General features: G+C 44.5%; 1 protein-coding gene across 1 annotated transcript in view; it reads left to right on the forward strand.

Annotated features, from left to right (window-relative positions):
• LOC100774912 (disks large-associated protein 1) overlaps positions 1-17049 on the forward strand; it is a 766677-nt gene that overhangs the window by 710883 nt on the left and 38745 nt on the right. The window contains exons 9-10 of the mRNA XM_027397813.2: positions 1372-1742; positions 8074-8165. Of these exons, the coding sequence (XP_027253614.1) occupies positions 1372-1742; positions 8074-8165 (463 nt within the window). The remainder of the gene's footprint in view (positions 1-1371; positions 1743-8073; positions 8166-17049) is intronic.

Consider the following 17049-nt stretch of genomic DNA (forward strand, 5'->3'; position numbering starts at 1 on the left):
TGTCCTCTTCCTGAGCGTGTGATATTGTAACATGACAATGTATACAACATCGCTGTAATTCTTTATGGTGAAGGAAATTACTCCAATCACAGGGCAGCAGAGACAGGGCCCTCTTGTTTATGATTCAGCATAGGATTTTATTATTATATTATTATCATCATTATTATTATTAGCCTAGGGAAGCATGGGCAATGCAGAAGTAAATATTCTATTAGGTGAGATAATCCAAGACGACAAGTTGGAGTTGTGTGGGTTTTCTGTAACCACAGAGGTACCAGCCGTGTGTATACATGGGGAAGGTGTGGAAGGAGAATGGAGGAGGGGTGGGAACTGAGTTCAGAACAAGGCACAGGGCTTGCTCTTTACTGGTAGGAGGTCCTACTTGGAAATCAGTTTTTTTATCTCCCTTTTTCTGAGTCACGCTCCACAAATGGGAGCTGAGAGGCAGCCACAGTTCTCCAGGGTGCTGAAAACTGTGGCCAGATGTTTGGAGAGGAGGCTGGGAGCTGCCTCAGAGAGGACCTAGGCAAACAGCAGCCTAGGGTGAACACGTTCACCCTTGACTTGATGAAGTCTCCCTAAAGGAAGGCTTGAGTTGGTACTTCAAGGAGTGGCATTATGGAGACCAAGAGAGGCTCAGAGTCGATTTATAAACAAGTATATATTCTGTGTTGGGAGTGGGGAGGTTCCCTTAGTGAGTAGTGTGCCCAGCAAAGTTTCTGAACAAAAGTTTATATAGTAAGTACCTATCCAAAAGAGAAAACAGGGGTGGGAGGGGCAGGGAAAGGAGATAGGTAGAAAAACAGACAGAAAACACAGATGAAAAGGGAGGGAAAGAGAGTCAGGGAGGAACTCAGTCTACGATGGCTGATGTGGCCCAAGCTTGTCACACTTACCAGGCTCAGCTTGCACACACTCACAACCTCTCATTTCCTCCTCAGTGCTAATTACAACCACCAAAACCATCTCTAATGGGCTGCTGCTCTGTTTGGCATTAGCTGTAGGTACTGTCCCTCCTGAGCTTCCTCTCACTTTCTCCCTTGCTACCTGAGAGTTCCACGGTTGACCAATCAATCATATCTAGTTCATGTTAACTTATAACTTCCATTTAGAAACCTCCAATTCAGAGGTGGGTGTTTTCCAGTCTTTCCCTCTCACTTACGATGGTGGGTTACCCCACAGGCAGTACCTCTATGACCCCCCCCACCTCCACCCCAGCAAAGACCTCACTTACTCTGCTCATGAACTCATTTTCATGTCCAGTGTCTGAGAGTGTTTCGAGTGCCCTGATTTCCAATGGCTGTGGCTGACAATATCAGAAGCTAAAGTCCAGGCAGGAATCACAGTGTCTCTGTTTTCACTGTCTTCCAGTGTCATCTTGCATTACAACATATAAGAAGACTCCACCTCCAGTCCCACCCAGAACTACCACGAAACCTTTCATTTCTATCACAGCCCAGAGTAGCACAGAGTCCGCGCAGGATGCCTACATGGACGGACAAGGCCAGCGCGGAGACATGATCAGCCAGTCTGGCCTCAGCAACTCCACAGAAAGTCTGGACAGTATGAAGGCTCTGACAGCTGCCATCGAGGCCGCAAATGCCCAGATCCACGGCCCAGCAAGTCAACACATGGGCAATAATTCTGCTGCTGTCACCACCACCACCACCATAGCCACTGTTACCACCGAGGACAGGAAGAAAGACTTTAAGAAAAACCGATGCCTATCTATTGGGATACAGGTAACAGCTCCCTGTACCCTTCAAGTACAACTCAACTACTAAGAACTATGCCTCTTCCTGTTTTTTTTTTTTTCTTTTCCTGTGTGTGTTTGTTTTTTTGTTTTTGTTTTTGCTTTCCAGATCACCATTTTGCCATTGGAAGTGAGATAGCTATGTGTAGGACAAGAATTTCAAATTATTAGTGAATTTTTTTAGTTTGTTAAATGTGATCAAATCATGAAGATGTTCTCTCTATACCTCTTATCTGCTAAGCAGAAAGGTGTAGCTGGGAGGGTGGTACATGCCTGTGATCTAAGTTCTCAGGAAGCTGAGGCAACAGGGATGCAGACTGAGCCAGTGTGGTGGTAAAGACCTTTAGTGTTGGCACTAGGAGGCAGAGGCAGGTGAAGCTCTGTGAGTTCAAAGCCAGCTTTGGTTACATAGTAAGATTCTGTCTCAGAAACAAACAAAGGAACATTGCAAGTTTAGGCTGTGTATCCCTTTCTTAAAACAAACCAACCAACCAAAATACCAAAAAATAAAAAAGCAGAATTATAGCTGCCATTACTTTGTATGCTAACTTCAAGTACCTTTAGTCTCAAGTACATTTTGATCCTCAAATAGAGTTCAGGAGCTGGAGAGACACGTCCATGGCTAAGCACACTTGCTGTTTTTGCAGAGGATCTGGATTTGATAGCTGTGTAATTCCAGCTCATGGGGATCCTGTGGTCTCTCTGACCTCCTCAGGCACCAGTCACTCACATACTGCACACACATACAGGCAAGCAAACACTCATACATAGATAATAAAAATAATTTTTTTAAATTGAAAGTAGTTTTTGTTTTGTTTTGTTTTATTTTTTGTTTTTTCCCACAGACTATATTCTAAGCATGGTTGATCTCCCATACAAAACACAAAATCAGAAAACAAAGACCTGTAAGGTTTAAAAAAAAGAAATCCTTGACAAAGCATTAAGGACAAAACCACCACTGAGTTAGTTTTGTGCCGGGCATGGGGACTGCCCTTAAGTGTGGTTTGTGGGCCCAGGGAGACTCCATAGGAGAAAATGGATTTTCCCTTTGTGAGCAGCTGTCTATTGAAGTAGCTTCTGGGTGGGGGTGGGGGCTCCCACCATTTCCCCTCTCAGCACCGGGACCCCATCTGGCCCAGAGCCATGCAGGCCCTGTGCACGCTGCCACAGTGAGTTCACATGTATGTTAATCCTGATGTGTCTAGAAGGCATTGTTTCCTTGGTGTCTTCTTTTCAAAAGAGTGTGAGGCAAGGTAGCCAAGTGCCAAGCCTTCAGTCTACAGAAACCACTGGTGGGAGAAGAGACCCAGCGCCTGCATCGCGTCTTCCCGGTACAGTGCTAAAGTGCTGTGGTACATGCCTGTCCATACTCACAGACATTCCCTCCCTCCCCCTCCCTCCCCCTCGCTCCCTCTCACACACACATACTCACATGCACACACACTCACATAGTACATACACAATACTTACACACATGCACACACTCATACACACTCACATATTATACACACATTCTCACATGCACACACACTCACATAATACATACACAATACTTACACACATGCACACACTCATACACACTCACATATTATACACACATTCTCACATGCACACACACTCACATAGTACATACACAATACTTACACACATGCACACACTCATACACACTCACATATTATACACACATTCTCACATGCACACACACTCACATAGTACATACACAATACTTACACACATGCACACACTCATACACACATATTATACACACATTCTCACATGCACACACACTCACATAATACATACACAATACTTACACACATGCACACACTCATACACACTCACATATTATACACACATTCTCACATGCACACACACTCACATAATACATACACAATACTTACACACATGCACACACTCATACACACTCACATATTATACACACATTCTCACATGCACACACACTCACATAATACATACACAATACTTACACACATGCACACACTCATACACACTCACATATTATACACACATTCTCACATGCACACACACTCACATAATACATACACAATACTTACACACATGCACACACTCATACACACTCACATATTATACACACATTCTCACATGCACACACTCACATAGTACATACACAATACTTACACACATGCACACACTCATACACACATATTATATACACATTCTCACATGCACACACACTCACATAATACATACACAATACTTACACACATGCACACACTCATACACACTCACATATTATACACACATTCTCACATGCACACACACTCACATAATACATACACAATACTTACACACATGCACACACTCATACACACTCACATATTATACACACATTCTCACATGCACACACACACTCACATAATACATTCACACATACTTACACACATGCACACACACTCATGCACATTCACACACACTCATGCACATTCACACACACTCATGCACATTCACACACACACACACACACACACACACACACACACACACACACACACGATACCAAAATTAGTGAAGGGGTACACGTCCAAGTGTGGCTGCAGTCATCTCAGGTTGCCTGATGCCTGATCCTGTTGAAGTGCCTTATGAGAACAACATGTGATCCACTCACAGATGCAGGCGTCCAAGGGCAAAGCAACTGCTTTGTGGAAAGCAGCAACTCACCCAGCATCACAAGGAAGGAATGCGATCAGTCTCGGGGTCACTGTTGCCTATTTAATCATGCGTCTCGGAGGCTTCCCAGTCCTTTGCTCTCTTTCCCTTTTCCCAACCCATGTTCCACAGAGGAAATATTTTACTGTGTTGTAACTTTTCTAAAATAACACCATCTGATCTTGCTTTGTTTTTTTTTTTTTAATGTATTATGTGTATGCATGTGCACACATATGGAGGTCAGAGGTCAGCTTTCAGAATTTGATTCTCTTCTACCATGTGGGTCCTGGACATCAAACTCAAGCTATGTGGCGTAGCAGTAGGTCTGTTACCCACTGAACCATCTTTCCAGCCCATCCTTCTGGGTGACCCTAAGACACATTCATGTCTGTGGCACCTTCTGCAGGTGCCTGTTGGACAGTCATTTCTCTAGAAGGCAGGCCATGAGTCACAGACACACTGAACCTACTCTTGGCACATCTGAAAGCCAGGTGCAGGCACATTTCCACTCTACTGTTGTATCTTCACAGTCCATTCTGCAAAGTTCACCTTTGAAGGACAATTAATCCTCCCCTCATAGAGGGGAGTCAGATGTCTTCCTCTAGCCTGCATTGCACAGGTGGTCGGGTCTCCCAAAGAGACTACACTGAAGCTTGGGGGTACAAGACAGCATAGGAGTAAGAAAGAGCCCAAGCCAGCCCCCTGCCCACATCTCCTGGTTCCCACTGGAAGCTAATTTTTCCCTCCATCACTAAGGGATGTGACCCTCCGGCCTGTCCTATCAAATGATGAGATTACAGGCATACATCACCAGCACTAGGAACCAGTGAAGATTTCTACTTATGTACCGTGAGTGTAGAAGAGGTGTGTGTGTGGGGGGGTCACTGCCACAGCATACACACAGAGGCCAGAGAAGAACTTACAGGAGTGAGTTCTCTCCTTCCATTATGTGGGCCCAGGGTCTAATTCAACTTGACAGTCTTGGCAGTGTGCCTTTTCCCAACAAGCCACCTTGCTCATCCAAGAATGAGGATTTTTAAAAACTCTAAATTCCAGGCCGGTAAGATGGCTCAGAGGGCAAAGGCTCTTGCTGTACAAGCCTGATCATCTGAGCGTGAGTCCCAGAGTCCATGGTAGAAGTTGAGAACCAACTCCTGAGAGCTGTCCTCTGAACCCCATGGGAACACCGTGGCTGGTACCCCACCTCACCCATACCCCAAGACACACACACAATCTAGATTCCTGTGGGGGTTATTGTTCAGTGGACACAGGTCTCTGTTTGGGATGCTGTTGGTGGTGGCTGCACAGCAACGTGAGTGTGTTCAGTGCCACTCAACCGTGTACATCACCATGGTTACAGTGGGAAAGCTTATGTTACACAGGCTTCACCATGGTGATTAAAATATCTGCCTTTCTATCTGGCACCAAATTAGTGCCACGGAATGATAGCTTGCTTCTGTTTCCTCAATGTTTAGTCCATTCTCTTTCCTTTTTCTTTGTATGTTATTTTCAATAGCTAATACATCATCCGATACTCAGAACATTGTTTAGCTTTTATTTACTTATGTTACGTACATCTGTATGTGACCGTGCCTGAGCGCATGTCTGTGCACCACATGTACCCAGGAGCTTGCAGAGGTAAAAAAAAGATGACACTGGATCCCTTGGAACTGGAGGCAGAGGCAGTTGTGAGCCACCATGTGCTGGGAACTGAACATGGATCCCCTGCAAGAGTAGTAAGTGCTCCTAGCCTCGGAGCCATCTCTCTAGCCCCCCAAAATATACATATGTGTGTGTGTGTGTGTGTGTGTGTGTGTGTGATGACAAGACTCCTCAACAAGTTGTGATCAAAAACCAATCAGTTCTCTTTTGGAGGAAAATCAATACACTCAATATTTGTATATAATGCTATTTTGTGAATCTTCTAGCAGATATGTTTTACTTATTCCTATGTGGCCCTGTTATTAGCATATATCTTACAATACTCTATGTTTTGCTTTATTTTTTTTCTTTTACTACTTTTGCTTAGTTATTTAGTGTGTTGATGGGGGCACTTACTTATGGCATGGCTTGCTTGTGGAAGTCAGAGGACAAACTGGTTCTCTCTTTCCACCATGTGGCTCCTAGGGATTGAATCACAGTTCTCAGGCTTGGTAGCATGTGATTTTACCTGTTGAGCCATCTCATTAGCCCACCTTTCCTTATTTATTTGTTTTTGTTTGTTTGTTTTTCAGGACAGAGGTTCCCTGAGCTTGCTTTGTAGACTAGGCTGGCCTTAAACTCAGAGATCCACCTGCTTGTGCCTCCTGAGAGCTGGGATTAAAGGCAGGCACTACCGCCCACCACCCAGCAGCCCACCTTTTTACATTTACTATGTATTCCATGTGGGGTGTGATAGGGTGTCAGGTAACGTTAGTTGCCCTCCAACTTGCCACAGAAACTTAAACTTCAGGTCCTCCTCCCTCCACTTCTCAAGGGCTGGGACTAGAGATGTAAGCTACCACGCCTTAGTTTACTTGGTGGTAAGGATCCAACCCAGGACTACCAGGACACTAGGCAAGCAATCTGCCAACTGAGATACATCTCCACTCCCTCTTTTGTGTCTTCACTGCTAATTTAGAACTTTCAAAACACATTTGTTTGTGACACTCTCTTCCAATGGAGTACTCAGAAGACATTACATACATATCCATGGGTTGGGTATACACAGACTCAATCAACCTGCCCCTGGGGTAGGGGAGATGCCTCAGTAGTGAAGAGAACTTGCTCATCTTCCAGAAGACCTGAGTTTGCTTCCCAGCACTCACAGTGGAGGAATGGCTCACCGCTGCCTCTAACACAAGCCCCAGCAGATTCAACACCATCCTCTGGCTTCCACGAGGTAGCCGCACACACATGACATGTGCACACACAGACACACATAAATAAGAACAGATCTTTAGAAGAGTGAACCTGTATGGATAATTCCTTCATTATTCTGTGTAGTGCGCAACTCTGCATATCGTGTCAACAGTGTTAAGTAGGGATGCTCTAGATATGGCAGCATACAGGGAGGAATGGTGCAGTCATAGGTAGAGCCTTCTTGAATCGGGATGTCTATGGTGATCATAGAACCAATTCCTGTGGAGACCAATGAATGACTTTGCTTGTAAGTCTGTGGAGGAATCATAGACATTTGTCAGCTATGGAAGGAAAATTGCGTTTTATTAAAATCAGTAGAGTTGGGGGCTAGAGAGATGGCTCAGTGGTTAAGAGCATTTGTTGCTTTTGCTGAGGGTCAGGGTTCAGTTCCAACACCAACTTAGTGGCTCACAACTGCCTGTAACTCCAGTTTTCAGGGGATCTGCAGACCTCTTCTGGCCTCCCCAGGAACATGCACGCGCACGCACGCACGCACACACACACACACGCACACACACACACACACACGTTTTTAGAAAATATTAGCAGACTCAGAGAGCATGCTAATAATGTAGCAATTGCTGATATCAAATGTGCAAATCTGAATCAAAGCGATTATAAGCCACAGAGCATTCCCATCGTAACCACAGATGCCTAAGACGAACACACATTTGCCTCTCAAGTGAGGCAATGGAAAAGGCTCAACTCTGTTTGCTTGATCATTTCTTCAGGTGGACGATGCTGAAGAGCCAGAGAAGACGGGGGAGAATAAGGCGCCCAGTAAGTTCCAGTCCGTGGGAGTGCAAGTAGAAGAGGAGAAATGGTGAGTGCCCAGCCTTTGTCTCCACTGTCTGGATGTTGGCCCAGATGGTAAAGTACTCATCCGATGATAACCCTGCAATTTCTTTCCAGTGGGTTTGGGAGTTGCTTAGACAGCTTCAGTCAACACTAAATGTTCCTTTCCTGGACTGTAATCCTGGGGAACACACCATCTGAGCTTTGGTTACAGCAGTAGCTGAAGAGTGTCACATTCTCATAACACTGAATGCAAATGTAGAGGTCCCTCTCCTCAAACTTTATAGCCATTCTATATTAATTATTACTGTTATTGTCATTATTATTGTTGTTAGTTTTGTTGTTGCTGTTGTTAAGACAGAGTTGTACTGTGTACACCTGACTGACCCAGAACTCTAAACCAAGTTGACCTCAAATTCACAAAGACTGGCCTGCCTCTGTCTTCTGAGTGCTAGAATGTGATTTTTTTTTTTAATTGTGTATTTGTCATTGTGTGGGTATGTGCTTGGGAGTGATGGTGCACTTTTACACACATACATACATACATACATACATACATACATACATACACATACATATACACACACACACACACACACACACACACACTAAAAACATTTTTCTTTTTGATTTTTCAAAACAGGGTTTCTCTGTAACTTTGGAGCCTGTCCTGCCTGGCACTCTGTAGACCAGGCTGACCTTGAACTCACAGAGATCCGCCTGCCTCTGCCTCTGCCTCCTGAGTACTGGGACTAAAGGCGTGCACCACAATGCCCAGCCACTAAAAATGTTTTTGAGTACACAAGGACACAAGGCCCAGCTTCACATCACTGGTGTTTGAAGCAAGATTACTATAGAATCTTAGTATCTAGAAAAAGGAAATTTAGGGTTCTGTGGTATCATAGAATCCCATTGCTGGAATGGGTTACTGATGTCAATATTTTCATTTCATAAATGAGATTCTGTGATCATATGAGCTCAGAAGTCCTCTTGCCACAGAGCTAAGATTAAATGACACAGGGAACCTAGTTTTGGTTCTCAGAACCCACAACCTTGGCTCACTGTTGCCTGAAACTCCAGCTCTGGTAGAGCCAACACACCTGGGCTCTGAGTCTAGGTGCCTGCTCTCTCTCTCTCTCTCTCTCTCTCTCTCTCTCTCTCTCTCTCTCTCACACACACACACACACACACACACAATATTAAAAAATAATAAACTTTTAAACAGTAGAGCTTTGCCCTTCCTCTACTGCTTGTATCTAACCCCTGCCTAGCACTAGGCCGAGGGACCTTGATCAGAAAACTACACATGTATGTACTTGGTGTCCTTCAGTGTAAACAGGGATGATAGCTTCCGGCCTGCATTTCAGGAGCTGGGAAGTCACCACTGTCCCCTCTAATAAGTAAAAATCTGAACAAACCAAAAAAAGCACATTCTTGGGGCTGGAGAGATGGCTCAGAGGCTAAAAGCACTGGCCTTGTCAGGCGGTGGTGGCCCTCACCTTTCATCCCAGCACTTGGGAGGCAGAGGCAGGCAGATCTCAGTGAGTTCAAGACCAGCCTGCTCTACAGAGTGAGTTCCAGGACATCCAGAGCTGTTACAGAGAAACCCTGTCTCAAAAAACAGAACAAAACAAAACAAAAAAGCACTGGCTGCTCCTCTAGAGGACCTGGGTTGAATTCCCAGCACCCTACATGGCAGCTCACAGCTGTCCAGGTGGCTCTAGATGGCCTTCACTATTCCATTTTAACAGTGTAACAAGGACATAGGTATTACGTAGGCTGAGGAAGAAGACGTAAAGTTGCTCTTTTGTTCATAGGTTCTACATACATATATCATGTATGTAGAAAATTCAAAAGAATGTACCATGTAAATACTTCAGAACTCTATAAGCAATTATTTTATTTATTTATTTATTTATTTTTGGTTTTTCGAGACAGGGTTTCTCTGTGTAGCTTTGGAGCCTATCCTGACACTCGCTCTGGAGACCAGGCTGGCCTCGAACTCATAGAGATCTGCCTGCCTCTGCCTCCCGAGTGCTGGGATTAAAGGCGGTGCCACCAACGCCGGGCTCTATAAGCAATTATAATGAATGTGTAGGTACGAGAAGTTACTATACAAAAGTGAGTCACTTTCCAACATGTCCTCAATGGAGAAGTAGATTTGACATTAAAAACATAGTAACAGGGTTGAAGATCACTTCCTGTCCTTGTAGAGGATCTGAGTTTAGTTCCTAGGAAGCACTTCAGGTTATACACAATGGCCTGTAAGTACCGCTCCAGGGATTTCTGATGCCTCTGACTTCCTCCAGAAACTGCACTCATGTGTATATGCCCACACCCAGGCACACACATATATAATCATTGAATAAATAATAATAATTAAATTTTAAATAAATTTAGACTTTGTGATGCCAAGGGTGACGACTCAAGTTCAGTTTTCAGGACCCAGTTGGTAGAAGCCAATAACCAATGGTACGCACCTCCTCCCCATGTGCAATCAAGTGTAATAAAATTAAATAAAACTAAGAAAATAAAATAAAAACATTGTCATTTATATTAGCACACCCCCCCAAAAAAATAGATCTAAAAATACAAAAAAGAAACCACTGGAGAAAACTACAAATCCCTGCTGAAACAAAGACAAGTAAATAACCCGTGGATAAGAAGACTTGTTATTGTTGAGATGTCAGTTCTCCCTAAACTTCTCTGTAGAGTGAACCCAGATCTGTCAAAGTCACAGCAGGTTCTTTTGTGTGCATCAACAAACCAATGGTAGAGTTTAAATCAAAAACAAAAGATCCAGAGTAGAGCCTCAGAAGCAAAGTGGATGAACAAAGTAGAGACAAACTGGGCCTGACTTCAGAGCTCATGTAATCAGCACAGTGTGGAAGTGAGGATGGGAAGAGGGGACACACAGAGAGAGAGAGAGAGAGAGAGAGAGAGAGAGAGAGAGAGAGAGAGAGAGAGAGAGAGAGAGATCAGTGGCTTAGAAGAATGATTCCAGAAAGAGACCCACATAAACGCAGTCAGCTTTGCCAGAAAGCACAGGGATAAAGGGAGGGTGACCGCCCTTAAGAAAATGGTACTGGGTCTACTGGACGTGCCAACACTCAGGGGAGAGTAATCTAGACACAGGTCTCATGGTCTTTATACAAACGAACTCAAAACTGATTGTAGCTTTACATGGAAAGCACAACAATGCTACACTGAGCCTACAAGATAGCTAAGTGCATATGGACACTCAAGCCTTGACCTGAGTTCAGTCCCAGGAACCTACTTGGTGGAAGAAGAGAACCAAGTCCTGTGAACACACGCAGACACACACACACACACACACACACACACACACACACACACTCACACACACTCACACACACACTCACGCATGCACGCACGCATGCTCACACGCATGCACATGCACACATGCGTGCACACATGTGCACACACATGCCCACACGCAAGCTCACGCAGCACACACACATGCACGCACTCATACTAATAATAGTAAGAATAATAAATAAAACTTATACTTTTCTAGAAATGGGGCCTGGAGAAAGGCTTAATGGACAAAAGCATAGGCTGCTCTTACTGAGGACCGCAACAATTCAGTTCCTAGCACCCAGAATGTGTCTCACAACTGTCTGTGACTCCAGTTCCTGGGGATTCGGAGACCCTCTCTTATGGCCTCTGTAGGCACTGTACACTTGGGGTTCACATACAAAACATTCAAACACATAAAAAAAATAATTCACAAAAATTTTTTAGACATGCACAAGGCTGAGTTGTAATCCCACCCTACAGAAGCCGAGAGGCTGTAGGTTCAGTCCCCAGCACTGCCAAAGCAGACAAGCAACAGACCTGACAGACACCCGCTATTGATGGCATTCCGCTGCCCTCCTGTCAGAAAGGCCCATGAGTGTCCCCCATTCTGACACCCACCTCGGAGTAACAAGGATGACTGCTGCAGTGAGAAAGGAAAGCCTTTAGCCGCGTAAGACAACAGCTTGGCAGTTTCTTATGAAACTCTTCTCTTAGAATACAGGGCAGCAGTCGCACTCACTGCAGACTATGAAGACTTTTTTGCATTCACACCGGAGCCTACATGTGGATGTGTGCAGCAATGATAGTTGTAACACCCGCACTCGGGAGTAGACAGGATGTCTTTTAATGCATGAATGGATAGACCAAAGCACGTCTGGAGTAAAGAGATAACGTTTGGAGCTTTTCAAAAAGGTACCAGAGCCTGCACTCAGGAGGCAGAGGTAGGAGGTTCGAGGCTAGCCTGTTCTATGAAGTAAGCTCCAGTCTGGGTACACTACCCTGTCTCAAAATTAAAGCTATCAAGGAGCTGCAAAGAAAGATGGCTCAGCAGTTAGGAGTACTTACTCTGCAGTGAAAGATGGTGTTCAGATCCCAGCTCCCACAAAGCAAGCCCGGGGACTCCAGAGATAACCAGTGGATCTGGGGCTCCTGGGGCTCCCTGATCCTCCAGTCTAGTTGAGAAAAACACAAACCCAAAGTTCAGGGAGACCTTTCCTCAGAAGGATAAATGGAGAGTTACGTGTACACACAGGCACAAGCATGTGGGTGAGTACTCGTGTGCACCTGTGCACACACAATAAATAAATACATAATAAAATTCTTAATACAAGGGCTGGAGAGAAAACCCAGCAGTTGGGAGCACTGGCTGTTCCTCCGGAGGACCCAGGTTCAATTCCCAGCACCCACATGGCAGCTCACAGCTGTCTGTATTTCCAGTTCCAGGGGATTCATGACACCAAGCCTGAGCTAAATGAGAACCTATCTCAAGACAAAAGAAAACAAAAAACCAAAGGGGGCAGAGTGGGAAACAGACAAGCAAAGCAAGTAAACCCCATGAACACCATCATTGTTTGGTAATACGGCGGTGCCAATTGCACCAAATATAACATTCTGGTGGAGGATTTTGATGGGGCACTGTGTATCCAAATCAAGAGAGTGTTCATGGAACTATACATTTTATAGAATTTTGCTATGAACTTCAAACCATTCCCAAAAACTGACACTTATTAATTGTGAAAGAGAGGATGGAAAACAAATCAACACTGGTGGTTGTCCTAAGTGTATTGTTTGACATGTAAAAACATTCAGAGCAGTTTCCAGTATGTAGGATGCTCTCCTTGATTTTGCTAGTATAGTACCACATAGAATATCCGTAAAGACTAAAGCTGTGAGAAGGCAGGACTGGTGAGACAAACTCAGTACATAGAAGCACTTGGCACCTAGCCTGCGGACATGTTGGAAAGAAATAGCTGACTTCAAACTTTGTCCTCTGACTTCTGCGTGTAGACTATGGGACATATGCACACATACGAGTGCAAAAATTTTAAAGAAAGGAATAGTATAACCTTTTCTTCAAAAACAAGAGAAAGGGGCTGGAGAAACAGCTCAGAGGTAAAGAACACTAGTAGTTCTTCCAAAGGATACAAGTTCAATTGACCAGCATCTACATGGCAGCTCTCATAATTGTCTGTGACTCCAGTTCCAGAGGATCTGATGCCCTACTCAGGCCTTCATGGGCACCAGGGAAACACACAGTGCACAGACATATATGTAGGCAGAACACCAATACACATAAAATAAAATAATAAATTAAAAAGAAAAGGTCTCCAGTGGGTGGTGGCACACGCCTTGAATCCTGCACTTGAGAGGCAGAGGCAGGCAAGATCTCTGTGAGTTCAAGGCCAGCCTGGTCTACAGAGTGAGTTCCAGGACAGCCAGGGCTGTTACACAGAGAAACCCTGTTTTGAAAAACAAATAAATAAAAAAGAAAAAGAAAAGATCATCTCAATCTTACATTTTTCTTCAAACCCTTCACCCCAAGTCAAGCAATCTGTCTTCCTAAATTGATACCCAGATACTCATACATCTATAAGAATGCTTGCAGATGGGCTAGAGAGATGGCTCAGTGGTTAAGAGCACTGACTGCTCTTCCAGAGGTCCAGAGTTCAATTCCCAGCACCCACATGGTGGCTCACAACCATCTGTAATGAGATCTGGCGCCCTTTTCTGGCCTTCAGGGATGCATGAGGAAGAACGAGATATACATAATAAATAAATCTTAAAAAAAAAAAAAGAATGCTTGCTGGTGTAGGACAATGGGATGCCTGATGCCTTGATAGGGGAAGGCATTTGCCACACAAACCTGATGACCTGAATTCCCTGAAGCCAACCTAAAAGTAGAGAGAGCTGTCTCCTCTGATCTTAACAAGCGGGCACGTGCATGCGTGCTCTCGTGCACACACACACACACCACAGATACACATACACATATTCACACATACATACACACATGCACACTCATACACCCCACATATACATACACACACATACACAACATATATATACACACACATTCACACTCACACACACACATACACACACATATACACACACTAGTAATTTTTAAAAGATTTAGTTTTTTCTCTGTGGCTTTGGAGGCTGTCCTGGAAAGAGCTCTTGTAGACCAGGCTGGTCTGGAACTCACAGACCACCTCTGCCTTCAGAGTGCTGGGACTAAAGGCGTGCGCCGCCGCCACCACAACCCAGCTAAAAGATTTACTTTTAATTATGTATATGCATCTGTAGGGGGATTTGTGCACATGAGTGTAAGTGCCCCACAGAAACCAGAGCCACTCATCTCCTGGAGCTGGAGTTGTGAGCCGTCTGACTTGGGTCTGGGAACTGAACTCAGGTCCTCTGGAAGAGCAGTATGAGCTCTCAACTGCTGAGCCTTCCTAACACCTTTTTGAAAAATTATTAACAGTGCCGGGCTTGATGGTGTACTCCTCTAATCCCAGTACTCCAGACGTAAATTAGGTGGGTATCTGTGAATTGAAACCAGCCTAGGCTAAGACCGTAGTGAGCTCCAGGACAGCCAAGGCAAATAGTGAGACCCTGTCTCAAAAACACAAACAACTAAATGAATAACAAGTTAATTAATCCTCTAGAAGGGCTGACAATAATTTTAGTGCTTAACCTTCTAGAATACTCCTCCACAGGCCACTTCATAGTTGGCCTTTCTGTGGGGTAAATAAGCATTTACATAGATTGTCGATGGCCGTCCGTGAAAGAAACCCATTGTCAGACATGAAGGGGTTTCTTTCATCTTTTCTTACAATTCCTTTTTATAATTCTGCCACTGGCAGTTCATTTAGATACTATCCTACAAAGCAAAATCAGGCAGCTGAGATTCCTTCCCAATGACTGGACGTGCACACACACCCCAATTATGTAGTGTTAATGAGGAACCAGCTGTTTTCACGCTGAATATCTGATGATAATCCAGGCTACCTTCCCCAAACAGACTGAAGGATAAGAAGCAGCAACCCCACAAAAAGTGAGAAAAGAAAGAAAATAGAGCCAGAAGAAAGAAAGAAAGAAAGAAAGAAATATGCAAGAGGCCAGGAGACTCCTAGCCTTTTTGAATGGTCACAGTTCAGGAAACAATCAGCCTCTAAAACCCACCTGACTGATTGACTACTGAGCTGGAGACTCAAGAGTTCTGAAGTAAAGCAGTTCATATGCTGCTGATAAAGAGATACATAAGCAAGGTACGATAGGCAGAGATCTGCTCCGAGAAGAGGCATACATGGGGCATGGAATATCGCAGTTTGTGGGCAGCAAGGCATGCTCAGAATATTGTGGATTGCGGACATGCCGTGTCCAAAAGTCAGTTGTGTGAACACCCTGGGTCGTTTATCAAGGAGTCTGTTCTCTGAAACCAAATTCATCTCCTTTGTCAACATCGGCTATCCCCCAGTTCCTGCTCCCCTTGCTCGCTCGCTCGCTTGCTAACTCTGTGAGCACAGGATCCAAGGGTACATATTTGCTGACATGAAGGGTGGATCCTCAACAGACACCACAATTCTCCCTCCCAGCCCTGGGTGCAGGGCCTCCTACAGCTGTCCCATCCTTTGTCTGCTCTCAGGAATTCCTATGAAGTCTTCTAGGCTTTCGAGCTGATAATTAACAACTCCAGGAAAAGTAATCTTTTCTGTTGACTAAGGTGGGGAAAGCCTGCCGCTCCCAGGGGGGTCCCTTTTTCCTAATGACAATTGTATTAGCCCAGTGACTTTAAACTGCCCTTTGTTACATGACCCACTGGTGATTCTGAGGCCGGCAGTGGACACAAAAAGGGAGGTGATGACTGCCTTGTGATAAAAGGACTATGCAGACTTACTCAGAGGCAACAGGGTGATGAGGTAACAGTTTATAACTGATGGGCTTCAGAGTAATTGGGAAAACAAAAACCACCTGTGTCTGTGTGCGCCTGTATCTCTTCTCTTTACACTGTCTTTTTAAAATAAGGATTGTGTACTATTGAATAATTCAGTTAGTACTAAGAAAAGGAGGGGCTGGAGAGATGGCTCAGCGGGTAAAAGCTATGGCCTTTCTGGAAGTTGATGCACCGGTTGGATTCCCAGCACCCACTTGGCAGTTCACAATCTGACACCCTCTTCTGATCTCTAAAGACATCAGGCACACATGTGGTACACAGACATACATGAAGGCAAAACACCCAAAACACATAAAATAATAAAATGAAAAAGAAAAAAAGAACATCACAACATAAGTTTTCTCTTTGTTATTAAAAACCCAAGCCAAATAGCACAGCGCCAGCTACTAAGCCTGAAGACCTGGGCTTGATCCCAGGGACCTATATGATAGAAAGAGAGAACCAAGGTCCATAAATTGTTCTCTCACCTCCATCAACATGCTGGGGTATATACAACCCACACACACATATGTAGTATACACAAACGCAATAAGTGGATGCTTAAAAAAACTTAAAGCAGGGCTGGAGAGATGGCTCAGAGTTAAGAGCACTGGCTGCTCTTCCAGAGGTCCTGAGTTCAATTCCCAGCAACCAC

The sequence above is a fragment of the Cricetulus griseus genome, chromosome 2, assembly GCF_003668045.3.
Source record: "Cricetulus griseus strain 17A/GY chromosome 2, alternate assembly CriGri-PICRH-1.0, whole genome shotgun sequence".
In the NCBI taxonomy this organism is placed as follows: domain Eukaryota; kingdom Metazoa; phylum Chordata; class Mammalia; order Rodentia; family Cricetidae; genus Cricetulus; species Cricetulus griseus.